This window comes from Bubalus bubalis, chromosome 13 (assembly GCF_019923935.1).
Source record: "Bubalus bubalis isolate 160015118507 breed Murrah chromosome 13, NDDB_SH_1, whole genome shotgun sequence".
Classification (NCBI taxonomy): Eukaryota; Metazoa; Chordata; class Mammalia; order Artiodactyla; family Bovidae; genus Bubalus; species Bubalus bubalis.
Window position 1 is genome coordinate 15,062,742 of NC_059169.1, and position 18,062 is coordinate 15,080,803.

Consider the following 18,062-nt stretch of genomic DNA (forward strand, 5'->3'; position numbering starts at 1 on the left):
ACTTTTCCTTATAAAGATGGATACTTAAAGCAGCAGCATGTAATGTTTGGTTTCTATTCTTTCTGCCATCTTTTTAGACCAACGTCATTTCCCAAGATAAAATCACATGATGGGCTGAGATGATTAAATGAGTGTTCATAGAATTCTTGGCACAGTGCCTTATATGCAGTAAATGTCTGATAAATGGTATCTGTTGGTGTTTAATCATTAAACTTTGAAATGGACATTTTACATACTTAGCTTAATGATGCAAAGTTGGATGTACATTGGGGGCAAGCTTAAATGTGTCATAATAGCTCATGACATGGGCTCTCCAGGTTTGCAACTTAGGCTTTGTAGTTTTGATCAAGTTGTTTTTCTTCTCTATGTACCTCAGTGTCTCCATCTGTAAAATGAGATAATACTGTTACTACATAGGATTATTGTGAGGATTAAAGAGTTAATACATGTGAAGTGTTGAATGTGTGGCCCTATACACAGTCAGCACTCAGTAAATATTAACTATGGATTGAAAACCAAAAAAGAGAATTCCTATTTCCAAAGATCAGCATTTGAATTTTTCCCTACTTTTCTGGACACTGAATTTATAATCAACCACTTTTGTAACCTGACATGTATAGCTGAGGCTTCTGGATTCCTCATCTGTGATACCTGCTCACTCATCTCTAGTAACACCTGTTGACTCCTGATAGTTCGGTATTCAAGTCTTTTTCCCTGGGAGTTTTAAATATTCTCTCATCTGTTAAAAGTAGTAATGCCTGCCTCATAGGGCTACTGAGTATATCAAAGGAGCTAATACCTGAAAAATTCTTCTCATAGTGTTTAACACATGCAATAAATACCACGAGAACCACGCATTATTTTATTTCTTTGGATGGAAAAACATTCCCTATTATTCCAATACATCTTTTGGGAAAAGAGTTTAATCCTAACAAAACATAAAAGTTCATCTTTGGAAAAAATCCTTAACAAGGACACCTCTGTATCTGTTTTCACTGTTTCAGGCTTTTTTACTTGTGATTGGTGTAGTAGGCGTGATGGTGGCAGTGATTCCTTGGATTGCAATACCCGTGATTCCCCTTGGCATCGCTTTCTTTTTTCTCCAGCGATATTTCTCAGAGACGTCACGAGATATTAAACGCCTGGAATGTGCAAGTGAGTACGGGACTCTCAGGTTGGTTTGGCAAAGTAGGCTGGCTTTCCTTTATGCCATTTCATTAGCCAGACCCCTGGAATCCTGCAGACTGTCTTCTGGAATTTCTCACTAAGTTAATGTTAGGTAATTGAATATTATGGGCCCTGTTCAGTGTGGCCCTTAAGGTTGCAGGTCAGCTGTAGCTTTGTATTTTAGCACAAAGAGGTGAGTTTGCCCTGCCACATCCTGATTCCAGGGAACTGTTTACCTCCTGCTTCTTAGACATCCCAGATCCACTGCCTTTCTGGGTGGAATCCTTGGAAAGAGTAGATTTTGCAGGCACTTGGGGGTCATCACTGGCTTTCAAAGAAAGCTGAATCCTAATCATCAGAGACAGTCTGGCATCTCTCCATTTCACAGACCGGAAGGCTGAGGCACCAGATATCGACTTGTTCAAGGGCAGCTTCCCAGTTGGCACTAGTGGTAAAGAACCTACCTGCCAATGCAGGAGACATAAGAGACACAGGTTCAATCCCTGGGTCAGAAAGATCTCCTGGAGAAGGAAATGGCAACCCACTACAATATTTTTGCCTGGAGAATCCCATGGACAGAGGAGCCTGATGGGCTACAGTCAATGAGGTCGCACAGAGTCAGACACAACTGAGTGATTTAGCAGCAGCAGTAGGTGAATTTGAGGATAGGGACCATTTATGTTTTGTTCATGGCATACTTCCTAATAGAGCAGCCACTCTATAAATACTTTTATTAAAAATAAAATATTTCATTATACTGGAACGAATATACAAGGGAAATAGGGGAATTTTCTTACCCCAGAGTTACTAGAAATGACAAGGAAAGGAAAAGATTAGGAAAATAAAAGGAGGTATCAGGAAATATACTCATATACCAGAAATGATACCTTTGAAAAATACATTTTTTCACATACCTAAAAGATGGCAAGTAAATTGCAGTTGGTAAATGTTTTAAAAAGCTAAGTGCTGTTATTTTCAGGTTTCCTGTTTGTCATCAGCAGTATTTGGGGTGAACACACTGTTTGTGTTCTACCATCCCCAAGGCTGTTCATTAAATGATGCTGAAAATAATCCCCTTAGAAAGATTATTCAGTAGGCATGCAGTCTAGTATTCCATCTAACTTTGTAGCTTAGAATGATGGGGAACACATTTTATGACCAATCCTTCTGTTCTACAGATATTCACAGAGGATAGATTATATCAGAGCTTATCTCATGAATGCACAAACATATTTCATCAATATGTTTCATCAATATTAAAAATCATAAGAAATCATAAGGAAAGTAGAATTGTTAAATGTATTTTTTAAAAGGTATAAGGACAATAGCCAAAGAGGAAGGAAGATGTTTATATTGATATCACAAACCTTAACCATGGGTAGTTACTACTGAACTTTCCATAAACCAAGCCAAGAAGAGAAGTATATTGAGTTCCATGGTTCTTAGTATCTAGTAGATACTAAGTGGGAAAAAAGAAAAAAAAAACTAAGTTCATCAAAACAAAGAAGATTTTTATTGTGGCATTTGCATGTTTTGTTTTTAATAATAAATTTTTAAGAGGCATTTATCCTAAGTATTTGCATAATACAGAGTAGTTGTTGGTTTCATAAAAACTATAGAAAAATTTTTGGTCATCAGGAGAATCAGCTAAACTCCCATGAGTTTTGATCTTAGGAGGTGTTTGAATGGGATGCACAATGGTAGAGTCCAGGTATGTATGATGTCCTGCTGATGTGAGTTGGTAGGAAGGTAGGAGGCAGGGAGGCAGAAAAGGAAGTGAAGAGCTCCATCCAGGCTTCTGTAGGCAAGGCCTCACACGTTTTATGATTTGAGGCTGCTCATGAAATGGAGTTGGGCTTCCCAGGTGGCATTAGTGATAAAGAATCCTTCTGCAATGCAGGAGATGCAAGAGACACAGGTTCAGTCCCTAGGTCAGGAGGATCCCCTAGAGTAGGAAGTGGCAGCCCACTCTGGTAATCTTGCCTGGAAAATTCTATGGACAGAGGAGCTTGATGGGCTACAGTCCATGTGGTCACAAGAGTCAGACACAACTGAGCACCATGATATGGACCTATTCAACCATCTTGTTGTAAAGCAGGTCTCTGGCACATTCAAAGAGGAGTTGTTCCAGAAGGAACCTGTGACTAAGATTTATGCCTGGAGCCACTTCCCATCCATAAGAAAAGAAAGATGGGCACTTACTAAGGCTTTTTAAAGAGAAAGTACTGGATTTTCAAAATGTTTTTAGAAACCATCCCCAAGAAAGAAAAATGCAAAAAAGGCAAATGGTTGTCTTAGGAGCCCTTACAAATAGCTGAGAAAAGAAGAGAAGCTAAAGGCAAAGGAGCAAGGAAAGATATACGCATCTGAATGCAGAATTCCAAGAATAGCAAGGAGAGAACCTTCTTTCATGATCAATGCTAAGGAATAGAGGAAAACAATAGAATGGGAAAGACTAGAAAGCTCTTGAAGACAATTAGAGATACCAGGAGAACATATCATGCAAAGAGGAGCACAATAAAGGACAGAAATGGTATAGACCTAACAAAAGCAGAAGATATTAAGAGATGGCAAGAATACAAAGAAGACTGTACAAAAAAGATCTTAATGACCCAGATAACCACAATGGTGTGATCACTCACCTAGAGCCAGATATCCTGGAATGTGAAGTCAAGTGGGCCTTAGGAAGCATCACTAGAAAGAAAACTAGTGGAGGTGATGGTATTCCAGTTGAGCTATTTCAAATTCTAAAAGATGATGCTGTGAAAGTGCTGAACTCAATATACAACAAATTTGGAAAACTCAGCAGTGGCCACAGGACTGGAAAAGGTCAGTTTTCATTCCAACTCCAAAGAAAGGCAATGCCAAAGAATGTTCAAACTACCGCACAATTGCACTCATCTCACACGCTAGCAAACTCATGCTCAAAATTCTCCAAGCCAGGCTTCAGCAATATATGAACTGTGAGCTTCCAGATGTTCAAGCTGGTTTTAGAAAAGGCAGAGGAGCCAGAGATCAAATTGCCAACATCTGGTGGATCATTGAAAAGCAAGAAAGTTTAAAAAAAATCTGCTTTATTGACTATGCCAAAACCTCTGACTGTGTAGATCACAACAAACTGTGGAAAATTCTGAAAGAGGTGGGAATACCAGACCACCTTACCTGCCTCCTGAGAAATCTGTATGCAGGTCAAGAAGCAACAGTTAGAACTAGACATGGAGCAACAGACTGGTTCCAAATTGGGAAAAATGAACGTTAAGGCTGTATATTGTCACCTTGCTTATTTAACTTATATGCAGAGTATATCATACAAAATGCAGGGCTGGATGAAGCACAAGCTGGAATCAAGATTGCTGAGAGAAATATCAATAACCTCGGATATGCAGATAACACCACCCTTATGGCAGAAAGTGAAGGAGAACTAAAGAGCCTCTTGATGAAAGTGAAAGAAGAGAGTGAAAAAGTTGACTGAAAGCTCAACATTCAGAAAACTAAGATCATGGCATCCAGTCTCATCACTTCATGGCAAATAGGTGGGGGAAATAATGGAAACAGTGGCTGACTTTATTTTTCTGGGCTCCAAAATCACTGCAGATGGTGACTGAAGCCATGAAATGAAGATACTTACTCCTTGGATGAAAAGTTATGACCAGCCTAGACAGCATATTAAAAAGCAAAGACATTACTTTGCCGGCAAGGTCTATTTAGTCAAGGCTATAGTTTTTCCAGTAGTCATGTATAGATGTGAGAATTGGACTCTAAAGAAAACTGAGCACTGAAGAATTGATGCTTTTGAACTGTGGTGTTTGAGAAGACTCTTGGGAGTCCCTTGGACAGCAAGGAGATGAAAGCAATCAATCCTAAAGGAAATCAACACTGAATATTCATTGGAAAGACTGATGTTGAAGCTGAAACTCCAATACTTTGATCACCTGATGCAAAGAACTGACTCATTGGAACAGACCCCGATGCTTGAAAAGATTGAAGGCAGGAAGAGAAGGGTATGACAGAGGATGAGATGGTTGGATGGCATCACCGACTTGATGTACATGGGTTTGAGCAAGCTCCAGGAATTGGTGATGGACAGGGCAGCCTGGCATCCTGCAGTCCATGGGCTCACAAGGGATCAGACACGACTGAGTGGCTAAACATGACTACTGGGTTTTCTCAGTGTTTGATCTGGAGAGTCTGAGAACTTTGGCCCCATCCCTATGGAATATTGGTTTTTTGTTTTTTGTTTTTGTTTTGTTTTGTTTTGCACCACAGTATGCTGCAAGAACATTAGATAGCAAAATATTCAATCCAGATACCCCCTCCACACCATATAAGCAAACGTGGTGGCCAGCTAATTAGAACTCTTTATGTTCTCCCTCTAGGTGGGGGGCGGGGCGGGAGGGTGGGATCTGTGCCATGAATAATACCACTGTTTTCTTGAAACAGTAACTGATGGTATGTCTTAAGGTCACTGCTGAAGGCACGAGTAAAAACAGGGACACCCGACAGCTGTATTCAGAAGGCTTAAACTTGCTTCATCCTTGTGCTCTGATGGACTACAGACATCCTGAGATTTAGTTTCAGATCCTACTGCCAAGCTGTCTCTGGAAGCTTAGGGTGACATTTTTTTTTTTTCAGCTTAATGACAAGTATATAGCTGCTTTTAATGGGTTTATTGGGTACATTTTTGCAAAAGTGAGCATAACAGCAGTCACAGAACAGTGCATAAAATCTGGATGGCATCTGGTTGCCTTTCTCTAGCCAACTCTTTTTGTTTGTTTTTAAAACTTTAAATTTTGTATTGGGATATAGCCAAATAACAAGCAATGTTGTGATGGTTTCAGGTGAACAGTGAAGAGACCCAGCCATACATATATTTGTATCCATTCTCCCCCAAACTCCCCTCCCATCCAGGCTGTCACATAACATTCCATGTGCTGTACAAAATAGGTCCTTGTTGGTTATTTGTTTTAAATATAATAGCATGTACATATCTATTTCAAACTCCCTAACTATCCCTTCCTCCCATCCTTCCTCCCAGAAACTGTAAGTTCATTGTCTCAGTCTGTGAGTCTCTTTCTAAGTAAAATTCGTTTATTTCATTTTTTTAGATTCCACATATAAGGGATGTCATATGATATTTCTCCCTCTCTGACATACTTAATTCAGTAAGTAATGACACTCTCTAAGTCTATCCATGTGGCTGAAAATGGCATTATTTCATTCTTTTTAATGGTCTAAGTAACTCTTTGCATTTAGCAGTGCCTGAATGATGAAGTCATATCCAAATTCTGTCTGAAAGTGTGCTGTGATCAACTAGCAATGTCTGCCACAGGCATTGCTGGCAGTAGGTTAGCACGTTTGTCATGAGTATTCAGACTATGGATCCTAATGTCAGCTGTTTTAAGTGTTCTCATACCAGATTCCTAGGGACTTTATTCAACCTCAGGTGCTTAGTAAGATGTACAGTAATGACTAAGGCTGTTGGATATTAGCTAAGGATGATTTGGAATTTTCTGAACATGAAGTCTGGAGAAAAATGTATTTAATCACACATGGGCACTCTTAACCCTCATTATTCTCCCTCTGAGACATTGCAATTGTGATTAAAAACAAAACCATGGGATTAAAACAGAATTGGGTCTGACACCTGCTCTACCACTTAGGTGGGTTGATTTACTTAATCCTGGGCAGGGAGTGCTCTTAATCCCTCAGTCTCTGGAAGTCTCATGAGGGTTTCTTGAGTCAGTGCTTGTCAAGTGCTTGCAGACTACTACCAAAGACCCCAGAACCTTGAACATGAAGGCATTCAGAACATAGTAACCACTAGCAGGTTTCACACAGAGTGAATGATAACCCGCAGCAGGGCTGTCAGCCGAGGGTCCTTGCATATAGTTCTCTGCCCTCCCCCTGCCAGGGAAGATCTTCAGTCTTTGTGGGGTGTGTTCTGAAGAATCTTCAGAGTTGTGGAAACATAGCTGTCAGTCATATAAAAGGTAGGGTTACACGTGTGTGTGACTGTGGGCTGATGCCATGGCTCTTAAAGGATAGCGAGCTCAGTGTTTGTGGGAGAGAGGGTATTTCATTGCTCAAGATAAGACCAGAGCCTTGACATCCCCGCTCCCCCTGTACTGGTTAATCTTCTGTGGACACCCTCCTGTTCACTCATCCTGGCATCCTGCTCAGCCCTAAGTGGGGTTTGAAAGAAACAGGGTAGATTTTCACTGTTCCGCATTCCCTTAGACCACTGTAACTGTTGGATATGAGATGAGGTAGGTGATGGGATCTTTGAGTTCCCTGGTGTTTAAACAGGGTGACACAGGCTTCTAAAGTCCACCCCATCCTCCCCGCTGGAGAGAATCAGCTCACTTTGATTTCCTGACAGGGAAGCAGGTGAGGGAGGCCACGCTGAAGAGTTCACTCCAGGACTCTCCCTGGAGGAATAGCCATGTCTGCTTCCTCCTCAGAAGTTTTGTCTGTGATGAACAGTGTTGACATCACAACATTTGCTGTGAAAGTGAGAGTCAAGTTCTAGTGAGTTTTCTGTGTTCTCTGGAGCTAGACTCTGGCATCCTCCTGACAGGGTGATGGGCTCAGAATTCACCTGCATCATCCCTGTGAGCACCCTGCTTCTAGACTGAGTTCTGTGGGTGAGTTGGCACACCTGCTGGGGCTCCTGAAAAGGCCTGTGCGGAGCTCCCAGCCTTTCTTATTTGGAGCATGAGCTCAGTCTGTGTTCAGGTTGCTCCTAAAAGTGCAAAGTTATAGGAAGATAAAATTAAAAGTTAATAGGATGGACAGAGAGACCAATGTGTATGCTGGAATAAGATCACAGACATGTAACTATACAGTCATCAGTTCAGTTCAGTTCAGTCGCTCAGTTGTGTCCAACTCTTTGAGACCCCATGAATCGCAGCACACCAGGCCTCCCTGTCCATCACCAACTCCCGGAGTTCACTCAGACTCATGTCCATCGAGTCAGTGCTGCCATCCATCCATCTCATCCTCTGTCGTCCCCTTCTCCTCCTGCCCCCAATCCCTCCCAGCATCAGAGTCTTTTCCAATGAGTCAACTCTTCACATGAGGTGGCCAAGGTACTGGAGTTTCAGCTTCAGCACCATTCCCTCCAAAGAAATCCCAGGGCTGATCTCCTTCAGAATGGACTGGTTGGATCTCCTTGCAAGTCCAAGGGACTCTCAAGAGTCTTCTTCAACACCACAGTTCAAAAGCATCAATTCTTCAGTGCTCAGCCTTCTTCACAGTCCAACTCTCACATCCATGCATGACCACAGGAAAAACCATAGCCTTGACTAGACAGACCTTTGTTGGCAAAGTAATGTCTCTGCTTTTGAATATGCTATGTAGGTTGGTCATAACTTTCCTTCCAAGGAGTAAGCATCTTTTAATTTCATGGCTGCAGTCACCATCTGCAGTGATTTTCGAGCCCCCAAAAATTAAGTCTGCCACTGTTTCCACTGTTTGCCCATCTATTTCCCATGAAGTGATGGGACCAGATGCCATGATCTTCGTTTTCTGAATGTTGAGCTTTAAGCCAACTTTGTCACTCTCCAATTTCACTTTCATCAAGAGGCTTTTGAGTTCCTCTTCACTTTCTGCCATAAGGGTGGTGTCATGTGCATATCTGAGGTTATTGGTATTTCTCCCGGCAATCTTGTTTCCAGCTTGTGTTTCTTCCAGTCCAGCGTTTCTCATGATGTACTCTGCATAGAAGTAATATAAGCAGGGTGATAATATACAGCCTTGACATACTCCTTTTCCTATTTGGAATACAGTCCTAAACACCACCAAATCACTTTATGCTCTTTGCCTAAATTAAGTACAAAGGGGACATATTAGATCTTGTTCTGGTTCAGAGGTTTTTATTTTTTTTCCATCTCAGGTGAGAGACCCTAATAATTAAGGTTCCTGGTCAGATGTCCCAGGTGGAAAGATCCCAAGACTGAGTGGATGGACAGATGGTCCCCAGCCCAGACTGTCCTCCCCCAGCCCAGGTCTTCCCACCCCCTCCAAGCCCTGTGTCTCACAGGAGCAATCCTGTTCTTTCCTGCTTGTAGAATCAGGGACGCTAGACACAAGATCTGGTTCTGTGTCTTTGCTCATTTGTACCCCAGGCCCCTCCCATACACACACACAGCTGCAGTGCCCATATGCTCATTGGTACTGACTGAACTGTCTGTCACCCAGATAGGCATTTGGTTGCCAGGCTAAAGAGTCGGGTCCTGAAAATAATTTGAAGTTTCCACTTTGATTCTTTTTACTCCATCATTTAAAAATGTTTCTGTATCCTCCTGTAAGTTAAGTGACCCTAACTTCCTCAAAACATCCAGGTTTTACTTACAGGTTTTCTCTAGGAGATGCATAGGTAACAAAGTGATGTCAGTATTTTCTGATGATAAAGCACAAGTTATCACTCATCCCAGACAGAGGTCACAGGCTCACTATCTGCCCCTGACAACATCAAGTTATAGCCTTGTTCCTGGTGGGGAATGAGAACCGTAAGGGTCCTTCCTGCCCAGCAGCTTGCAGCCCACCTGTTCCCTGATGGGCAGGAGCCTGACCCTGGTCCTCTTGGTCAGTGTGCTCTTAGAGAAGATGACAGGAAATGAATGGTCAGTCCTGTGACACCAAGCCCCAAACCTACATGAAGTCACTCAGAAGAGAATGGACACTAAGGCCACTGTCAGATTCTCAAAGGGTGATGTGAGTGTCACATCACAGTGACCTCCAAACACCAGGACAGGTATCCAGCAGGGCAGTTATGAAAGCATCCATCAAGTTCCCAGAGCAGAAGTCAAGACCATTCAAAGACTACTCGTCTGCCGGGTCCTGTGGGCACAAGGGTGGTGCAGTGCCAGGTGCTCCATGACCCGCACAGAGGCTCCTGGTGCAGGTGCAGGGGGAGGCCCAGGATGGGGGAGGCGGCAGACTGTCTGCTCCCCTTACTCGTCTCACCCTGTCCTGGGTCTGGCTCTGCTCCAGGGTGGGGATGTACTGACTCTATCCCAGCCCTTAGGTTACTCATCTAAGGAGGATACGGCCCACAGGTAGCTCACCAAAATTCAGGGTGGTAAGGACTCTCATGAAGAATTAAATTTTGAAATGCTACTGACTCAGAAATTAGTAGTAATTACTCAGTCATGGAAAAGAATGAAATGTTGCCACTTGTAGCAACATGTATGGACATCAGTTCAGTTCAGTGTATGGACATAGAGGGATATTATTCTTGGTAAAGAAAGTAAGATGAAGACAAATACTATATGGTATCTCTTCTATGTAGAATCTAAAGAATAATATAAATGAATATATATACAAAACAGAAATAAACTCAAAGACAGAAAGCAAACTTACAGTTACCATAGGGCAAAGAGAGGAAAGGAGAGACAAATTAGGAATATGGAATTAACAAGTACACGCTGCTGCTGCTGATAAGTCACTTCAGTCGTGTCCAACTCTGTGCAACCCCATAGACGGCAGCCTACCAGGCTCCCCCGTCCCTGGGATCTTCCAGGCAAGAACACTGGAGTGGGTTGCCATTTCCTTCTCCAATGCGTGAAAGTGAAAAATGGAAGTGAAGACACTCAGTCGTGTCTTGACTCCTAGCAACCCTATGGACTGCAGCCCACCAGGCTCCTCTGTCCATGGGATTCTCCAGGCAAGAGTACTGGAGTGGGGTGCCATTGCCTTCTTTGAACAAGTACATGCTGCTGCTACTGCTGCTGCTGCTGCAAAGTTGCTTCAGTCGTGTTGACTCTGTGTGACCCCATAGACAGCAGCCCACCAGGCTCCCCCATCCCTGGGATTCTCCAGGCAACAACATTGGAGTGGGTTGCCATTTCCTTCTCCAATGCATGAAGGTGAAAAGTGAAAGTGAAGTCTCTCGGTCGTGTCTGACTCTCCGCGACCCCATGGACTGCAGCCTACCAGGCTCCTCTGTCCATGGGATTTTCCAGGCAAGAGTACTGGAGTGGGGTGCCATTGCCTTCTCCCAAGTACATACTACCATGCACCAAATAGGTAAGGAACATGAATTTACTATACAGCGCAGGGAGTTTTACTTAATATCTTGTAATAACCTATCTAGGGACAGTTCTAGCCTCACTTGTGCTCATATTTAGTTGCTCAGTCTTGGCCAACTCTTTCAACCCTATGGACCATGGCCCACCAGGCTCCACTGTCCATGGGATTCTCTAGGCAAGAATACTGGCATGGGTTTCCACTTCCTCCTCCAGGGGATCTTCTCGACCCAAGGATCGAACCCACATCTCCTGTGTTTCCTACATTGCAGGTGAATTCTTAAACTGCTGAGCAATCCTATAATGGGATATAATCAGAAAAAAAATAACCACAGCACTATGTTGTAACCTGAAACATTGTAATTCAACCATACATATATATAGACACATATGTATTTATTTAATTTGGAGGGGTGTATGCTGAGGAGGACCTTGATGAATGAGCTAGTAAAGAATTTCTTTATCTAAATCTAGCTGTGATTTGAATTTGGTTAAAAAAAAAAGGGTTCAAAGAGAATATTTCATTTGCAGGTTGTTAAAGTGAAGGTTAGTGTGAGCAGGAATTCAAGGGTCATGTGGAGGGTCATCTCTGAAGAGGCATCATCCTTCCTCCACCAGGCAGCCCTCCAGGAAGCCCCGGGTGTGCCCTTTGTTGGGACGTGTGACCACAGAGCATGAGAGGCTGTTGGCTTCCTCGCATCCAGCCTCCCTGACTTTCTCTGTTGTGTGTCTGTCTCTGCTTCCCCAGCACGGAGCCCGGTATTTTCCCACTTAGCATCTTCTCTCCAGGGAGTCTGGACCATCCGGGCATACAAAGCTGAACAGAGTTTTCAGGAACTGTTCGATGCACACCAGGACTTGCATTCAGGTCTGTAAGTTTCTGGAGATGATTTCGAAGGATGGGGTGTTCTGCCCTCTGAGGCCTGACCTCCCTCTCAGGTGGCCTGGCTGGCCAGCACTTTCCTGTGCTGCCCCACGTACCCCTTTGCACACCTGCCTCCCCCATTCCTTCCTCTCACCAACCCTCTGTGTGCCCCTCTTCCCTTCCATTCCCTGCTTTCCTCCCCTGACTGGCTTGTGCTGTCCTTCCATCACTGCGCCCTGTGGTTTTCTGTCTCGTTAGGGCAGGAGTCAGCAAAAAGCCAGCTTTGTGTGCTGTCCTGTGTCTGTTGTAACTTCTCAAGCTTCCTGTTGTAGCACAAAGGATGGCAAAAGTAATAAATACATCAGCAAACTGCTGTGCCTGTGAGCCACTAAAACTTCACTTATGAACCAGGTGCTGGCCATTCCTGGCCTCCAGGCTGTAGTTGTTAGCTCTCCTTTCAGAGCATGTCAAACCTGACTGAGGAAAATAATTTCCTGATTAGCATATTTGCTGTTCTCTTTATGTATATTATTCTTTGTATTAGTGAAGATTTGCTCTAGGTAGAAATTTCAGAATTTACTCTAAGTCTATAAAATCCTGGCCTGTATGTTCAGTCAATCTGTATTGTATTTTAAAGATGAAAAGGCATTTTAAAAGCTGCACGCAGGTCCTGTGAGCTGATGGTTATTTACACACTGGCTCTGAAGAGTAAACATTGTGCAGAGCCCTGTAGGAATTGCAGAAGGTGCTGGAAACAGTGTGAGCAGTGTTCTCTGCTATCAGATAGCTGGGAATAGTCAACATGTGAGAGGGTGATCTTCAGGTTGAGGCCCAGCACTGCAGGAAACACACTGATGAGACTGTTTTTCCATCTTCTTTCTTATGAGGAAATTTCTGTTTATAACCTGTGGATTGAATTTTTCAGTGCATGCTTCCCACAGAGCCTCTGGACTGATTCCTGTGTGTGTCAAATATTGTCATGTCAAAATCTAGCTTTCTGGACTCTTTGCACTCCTCGGGTGTATAACTTTGCTTTCCTATCTGTGTAAAAATCTTCTGTTGTTCAACTGAACAGAATGTTCTTTCTCATTTGAAGCAGCTAACATGGCTGTTCTACTGATTTATTATACTTATTATGGTTCACAAATGCAGAGGCATGGTTCCTGCTTTTGACGACGTCCCATTGGCTTGCTGTGTATCTAGATGTCATCTGTGCCATCTTCGTCACTGTTGTTGCCTTTGTGTCCCTAATTCTTGCAGATGGTAAGTATAGATGTGAATAACTACTTATAATGTGAATAGAGTTTATACTTTCATTTACATGTATTAAATAAAGCTCTTGCTGTCTTGTCTAGTAAATACTGTTTGGCTCTAATGAATTAGTGTTTGCAGTATAGGATTCCACCACGTGGTCTATATGAAATCATTTGTGTCTTTTTTTTTTTTTTTAATTTTATTTTATTTTTAAACTTAACATAACTGTATTAGATTTGCCAAATATCAAAATGAATCCGCCAGAGGTATACATGTGTTCCCCATCCTGAACCCTCCTCCCTCCTCCCTCCCCATTACCATCCCTCTGGGTCGTCCCAGTGCACCAGCCCCAAGCATCCAGTATCGTGCATCGAACCTGGACTGGCAACTCATTTCATACATGATATTTTACATGTTTCAATGCCATTCTCCCAAATCTTCCCACCCTCTCCCTCTCCCACAGAGTCCATAAGACTGTTCTATACATCAGTGTCTCTTTTGCTGTCTCGTACACAGGGTTATTGTTTCCATCTTTCTAAATTCCATATATATGCGTTAGTATACTGTATTGGTGTTTTTCTTTCTGGCTTACTTCACTCTGTATAATAGGCTCCAGTTTCATCCACCTCATTAGAACTGATTCAAATGTATTCTTTTTAATGGCTGAATAATACTCCATTGTGTGTATGTACAACAGCTTGCTTATCCATTCATCTGCTGATGGACATCTAGGTTGCTTCCATGTCCTGGCTATTATAAACAGTGCTGCGATGAACATTGGGGTACATGTGTCTCTTTCTCTTCTGGTTTTCTCAGTGTGTATGCCCAGCAGTGGGATTGCTGGATCATAAGGCATGTCTATTTCCAGTTTTTTAAGGAATCTCCACACTGTTCTCCATAGTGGCTGTACTAGTTTGCATTCCCACCAACAGTGTAAGAGGGTTCCCTTTTCTCCACACCCTCTCCAGCATTTATTACTTGTGGACTTTTGGATCGCAGCCATTCTGACTGGCGTGAAATGGTACCTCATAGTGGTTTTGATTTGCATTTCTCTGATGATGAGTGATGTTGAGCATCTTTTCATGTGTTTGTTAGCCATCTGTATGTCTTCTTTGGAGAAATGTCTATTTAGTGCTTTGGCCCATTTTTTGATTGGGTCATTTATTTTTCTGGAGTTGAGCTGTAGGAGTTGCTTGTATATTCTCGAGATTAGTTGTTTGTCAGTTGCTTCATTTGCTATTATCTTCTCCCATTCTGAAGGCTGTCTTTTCACCTTGCTAATAGTTTCCTTTGATGTGCAGAAGCTTTTAAGTTTAATTAGGTCCCATTTGTTTATTTTTGCTTTTATTTCCAATATTCTAGGAGGTGGGTCATAGAGGATCCTGCTGTGATGTATGTCGGAGAGTGTTTTGCCTATGTTCTCCTCTAGGAGTTTTATAGTTTCTGGTCTTACGTTTAGATCTTTAATCCATTTTGAGTTTATTTTTGTGTATGGTGTTAGAAAGTGTTCTAGTTTCATTCTTTTACAAGTGGTTGACCAGAGTTCCCAGCACCACTTGTTAAAGAGATTGTCTTTAATTCACTGTATATTCTTGCCTCCTTTGTTGAAGATAAGGTGTCCATATGTGCGTGGATTTATCTCTGGGCTTTCTATTTTGTTCCATTGATCTATATTTCTGTCTTTGTGCCAGTACCATACTGTCTTGATAACTGTGGCTTTGTAGTAGAGCCTGAAGTCAGGTAGGTTCAGCTCCATCCACCAGAACATCGACACAAGCTTCCCTAACCAGGAAACCTTGACAAGCCACCTGTACAAACCCACACACAGCGAGGAAACGCCACAATAAAGAGAACTCCACAAACTGCCAGAATACAGAAAGGACACCCCAAACTCAGCAATTTAAACAAGATGAAGAGACAGAGGAATACCCAGCAGATAAAGGAACAGGATAAATGCCCACCAAACCAAACCAAAGAGGAAGAGATAGGGAATCTACCTGATAAAGAATTCCGAATAATGATAGTGAAATTGATCCAAAATCTTGAAATTAAAATGGAATCACAGATAAATAGCCTGGAGGCAAGGATTGAGAAGATGCAAGAAAGGTTTAACAAGGACTTAGAAGAAATAAAAAAGAGTCAATATATAATGAATAATGCAATAAGTGAAATTAAAAACACTCTGGAGGCAACAAATAGTAGAATAACAGAGGCAGAAGATAGGATTAGTGAATTAGAAGATAGAATGGTAGAAATAAATGAATCAGAGAGGATAAAAGAAAAACGAATTAAAAGAAATGAGGACAATCTCAGAGACCTCCAGGACAATATTAAACGCTACAACATTCGAATCATAGGGATCCCAGAAGAAGAAGACAAAAAGAAAGACCATGAGAAAATACTTGAGGAGATAATAGTTGAAAACTTCCCTAAAATGGGGAAGGAAATAATCACCCAAGTCCAAGAAACCCAGAGAGTCCCAAACAGGATAAACCCAAGGCGAAACACCCCAAGACACATATTAATCAAATTAACAAAGATCAAACACAAAGAACAAATATTAAAAGCAGCAAGGGAAAAACAACAAATAACACACAAGGGAATTCCCATAAGGATAACAGCTGATCTTTCAATAGAAACTCTTCAAGCCAGGAGGGAATGGCAAGACATACTTAAAATGATGAAAGAAAATAACCTACAGCCCAGATTATTGTACCCAGCAAGGATCTCATTCAAGTATGAAGGAGAAATCATTTGTGTCTTGATGAGACCTTTTTATCTCTTTCTTTGAATGGGTTGAGGTCTATGCAATGTAGCAAGCTGACTCGCTGAACATTCCAGGTAGTGTTGGGAGGAGCAAACCAGGTTTACTCTTATATTAAGCTTTTGTCCAGTTAGTTTTAGGGTTACTTGAATCTCTTAGTTGCAGGTGCCTGGTTCACTGAGGTGAGAAAGATTCTCTGTAGGAAAGAACAATGTCCTCCCTGCTGTGTGGGTACCAGATGAGCAGGTGTTGGCATCTGTGCCATGAATTCACCATCTCTATTCCATAGTAACAGCACTGAATCAAAATCTTTAATAAGGAGCAAGGAGAGTAGCAGTTTAGACTTAAAAGCACTGGCTCTTAGAACCCACTGTCTTGTTTTTCGTGGTTCTAACTACAGCTGCCTTGAATGTGGAAAGTGAACTTTACACAAAGGTTCTTGAAACCCTGATGATCAAAGTCAGAATAATGACATGATTCCTCACCTTGGTAATGCTGTCAAGTGTGTCAGTCCTTCTAGGATTAATAAACTCATTTTGTAGTCTCTTTGAATTCAAATTGTTTTTTTCATTGTATCATGGTCTCAATCAAGACATAGTAAATGTGTCATATTATAATCATATACAAATGATTTAAATATTATAAAGGAGTCTTCTTCATAAAGTGACAGAAAGAGCTAGGTGAGGGGTTAAGAACAGGACTGACTTTATTCTCCTTCTTTCTTATTTAGCTTTGACTCCCGGGCAGGTTGGCCTGGTCCTGTCTCTTGCCCTCACACTCACGGGGATGTTCCAGTGGTGCGTCAGGCAAAGCGCCGAAGTTGAGAACATGGTGATGTTTATTTTAACCTTCTTAGCCCTTTCAAGTCTCCTTGCCATTAAATGGCATAAAAGCAATTCTTATGTAAAGTATTAAAGCTGTTATTTTTACATTATAGCTAACAGAGTTTTTATATTCTCCTCCATCTGGTTAAAGTCAATGTAAAATAAAATCTATACATATTATTCTTAATCTTATGTATGTCACATTGGCAGGTTTTATATTCATTTAAGCCGTCTTCAAGTAAAATAAATGTCTCTTCATTATTATACTCTTTAAGTATAATGAAATTAGGGGGAAGGTTCTGAAATTCTGGAGAGAATATATGCTAATTTCTTAGGAACTTATTTTTGCTTCTTAATAGATAATTCCCATTCTTGGTAAAATGATTCAGTATTTTGAGGGTTTTTTGTTTGTTTAATTAATAGGTACACCTACTTTGTTTTAGCATTTATTCCTGTATGTGTTGAACATCTGAATTTGCTAGTGTCCCTTCTTTCTGGTAGGATAAGCCGCTTCTCAGAATGGCCCTTCTGTAGCCATACATTACTGATTGGTGTCCATAAGTATTCTTTTCTTTAACAAAATTCTCTTGTTTCTTTTATCCATATGTGAAAAGTAGGTAAATGAAAATTTATCATTCAGTTTTGTAATTCTTTTAGTTTTAATATGAAGTTTAAGGATGAAATCCTAAATGAAAGTGTTACAAGACGATGAACAAGTTTAGAAATCATCAAAGGCCTCATCAAACTCCTATTTCCATCCTTTGGGAATGATAAGATGTGAGATATCTTAAACCAATTATGTATAAAAGTGGAACATCTCATTTACAATCTTGGAACACCTATAAATTAGACCCTGTGTCCTGACCCACATGATGTGATGTATCTTTCAGATGATTTCAGTAGAAAGAGTGACGGGATATTTAGACCTTGAGAAAGAAGCTCCCTGGGAGTACAAGGATCGTCCCCCACCACCCTGGACTAATGAAGGAAGGATTTGGTTTCACACTGTTTACTTCAGGCACACCTTAGATGGGCCTCTGGTATTGAAGAACCTGACTGCAGTCATTGAATCAAGAAAAAAGGTTTGTTTAACCCAGTTGTATCTTTAAAATCCAGCTAAAGAATTAGCACCATATTTGTTCTTGGCTTCCTTGTTGCTG

General features: G+C 41.6%; 2 protein-coding genes across 2 annotated transcripts in view; both read left to right on the top strand.

Moving 5' to 3' along the window:
* Positions 1 to 18,062, top strand: part of LOC123328868 (ATP-binding cassette sub-family C member 4) — a gene marked incomplete in the record, with an annotated part of 1,148,417 nt that overhangs the window by 316,096 nt on the left and 814,259 nt on the right.
* Positions 1 to 18,062, top strand: part of LOC123464824 (ATP-binding cassette sub-family C member 4-like) — a 113,079-nt gene that overhangs the window by 28,042 nt on the left and 66,975 nt on the right. The window contains exons 4-8 of the mRNA XM_045162440.1: positions 1,005 to 1,155; positions 11,944 to 12,063; positions 13,213 to 13,323; positions 16,809 to 16,909; positions 17,793 to 17,984. Of these exons, the coding sequence (XP_045018375.1) occupies positions 1,005 to 1,155; positions 11,944 to 12,063; positions 13,213 to 13,323; positions 16,809 to 16,909; positions 17,793 to 17,984 (675 nt within the window). The remainder of the gene's footprint in view (positions 1 to 1,004; positions 1,156 to 11,943; positions 12,064 to 13,212; positions 13,324 to 16,808; positions 16,910 to 17,792; positions 17,985 to 18,062) is intronic.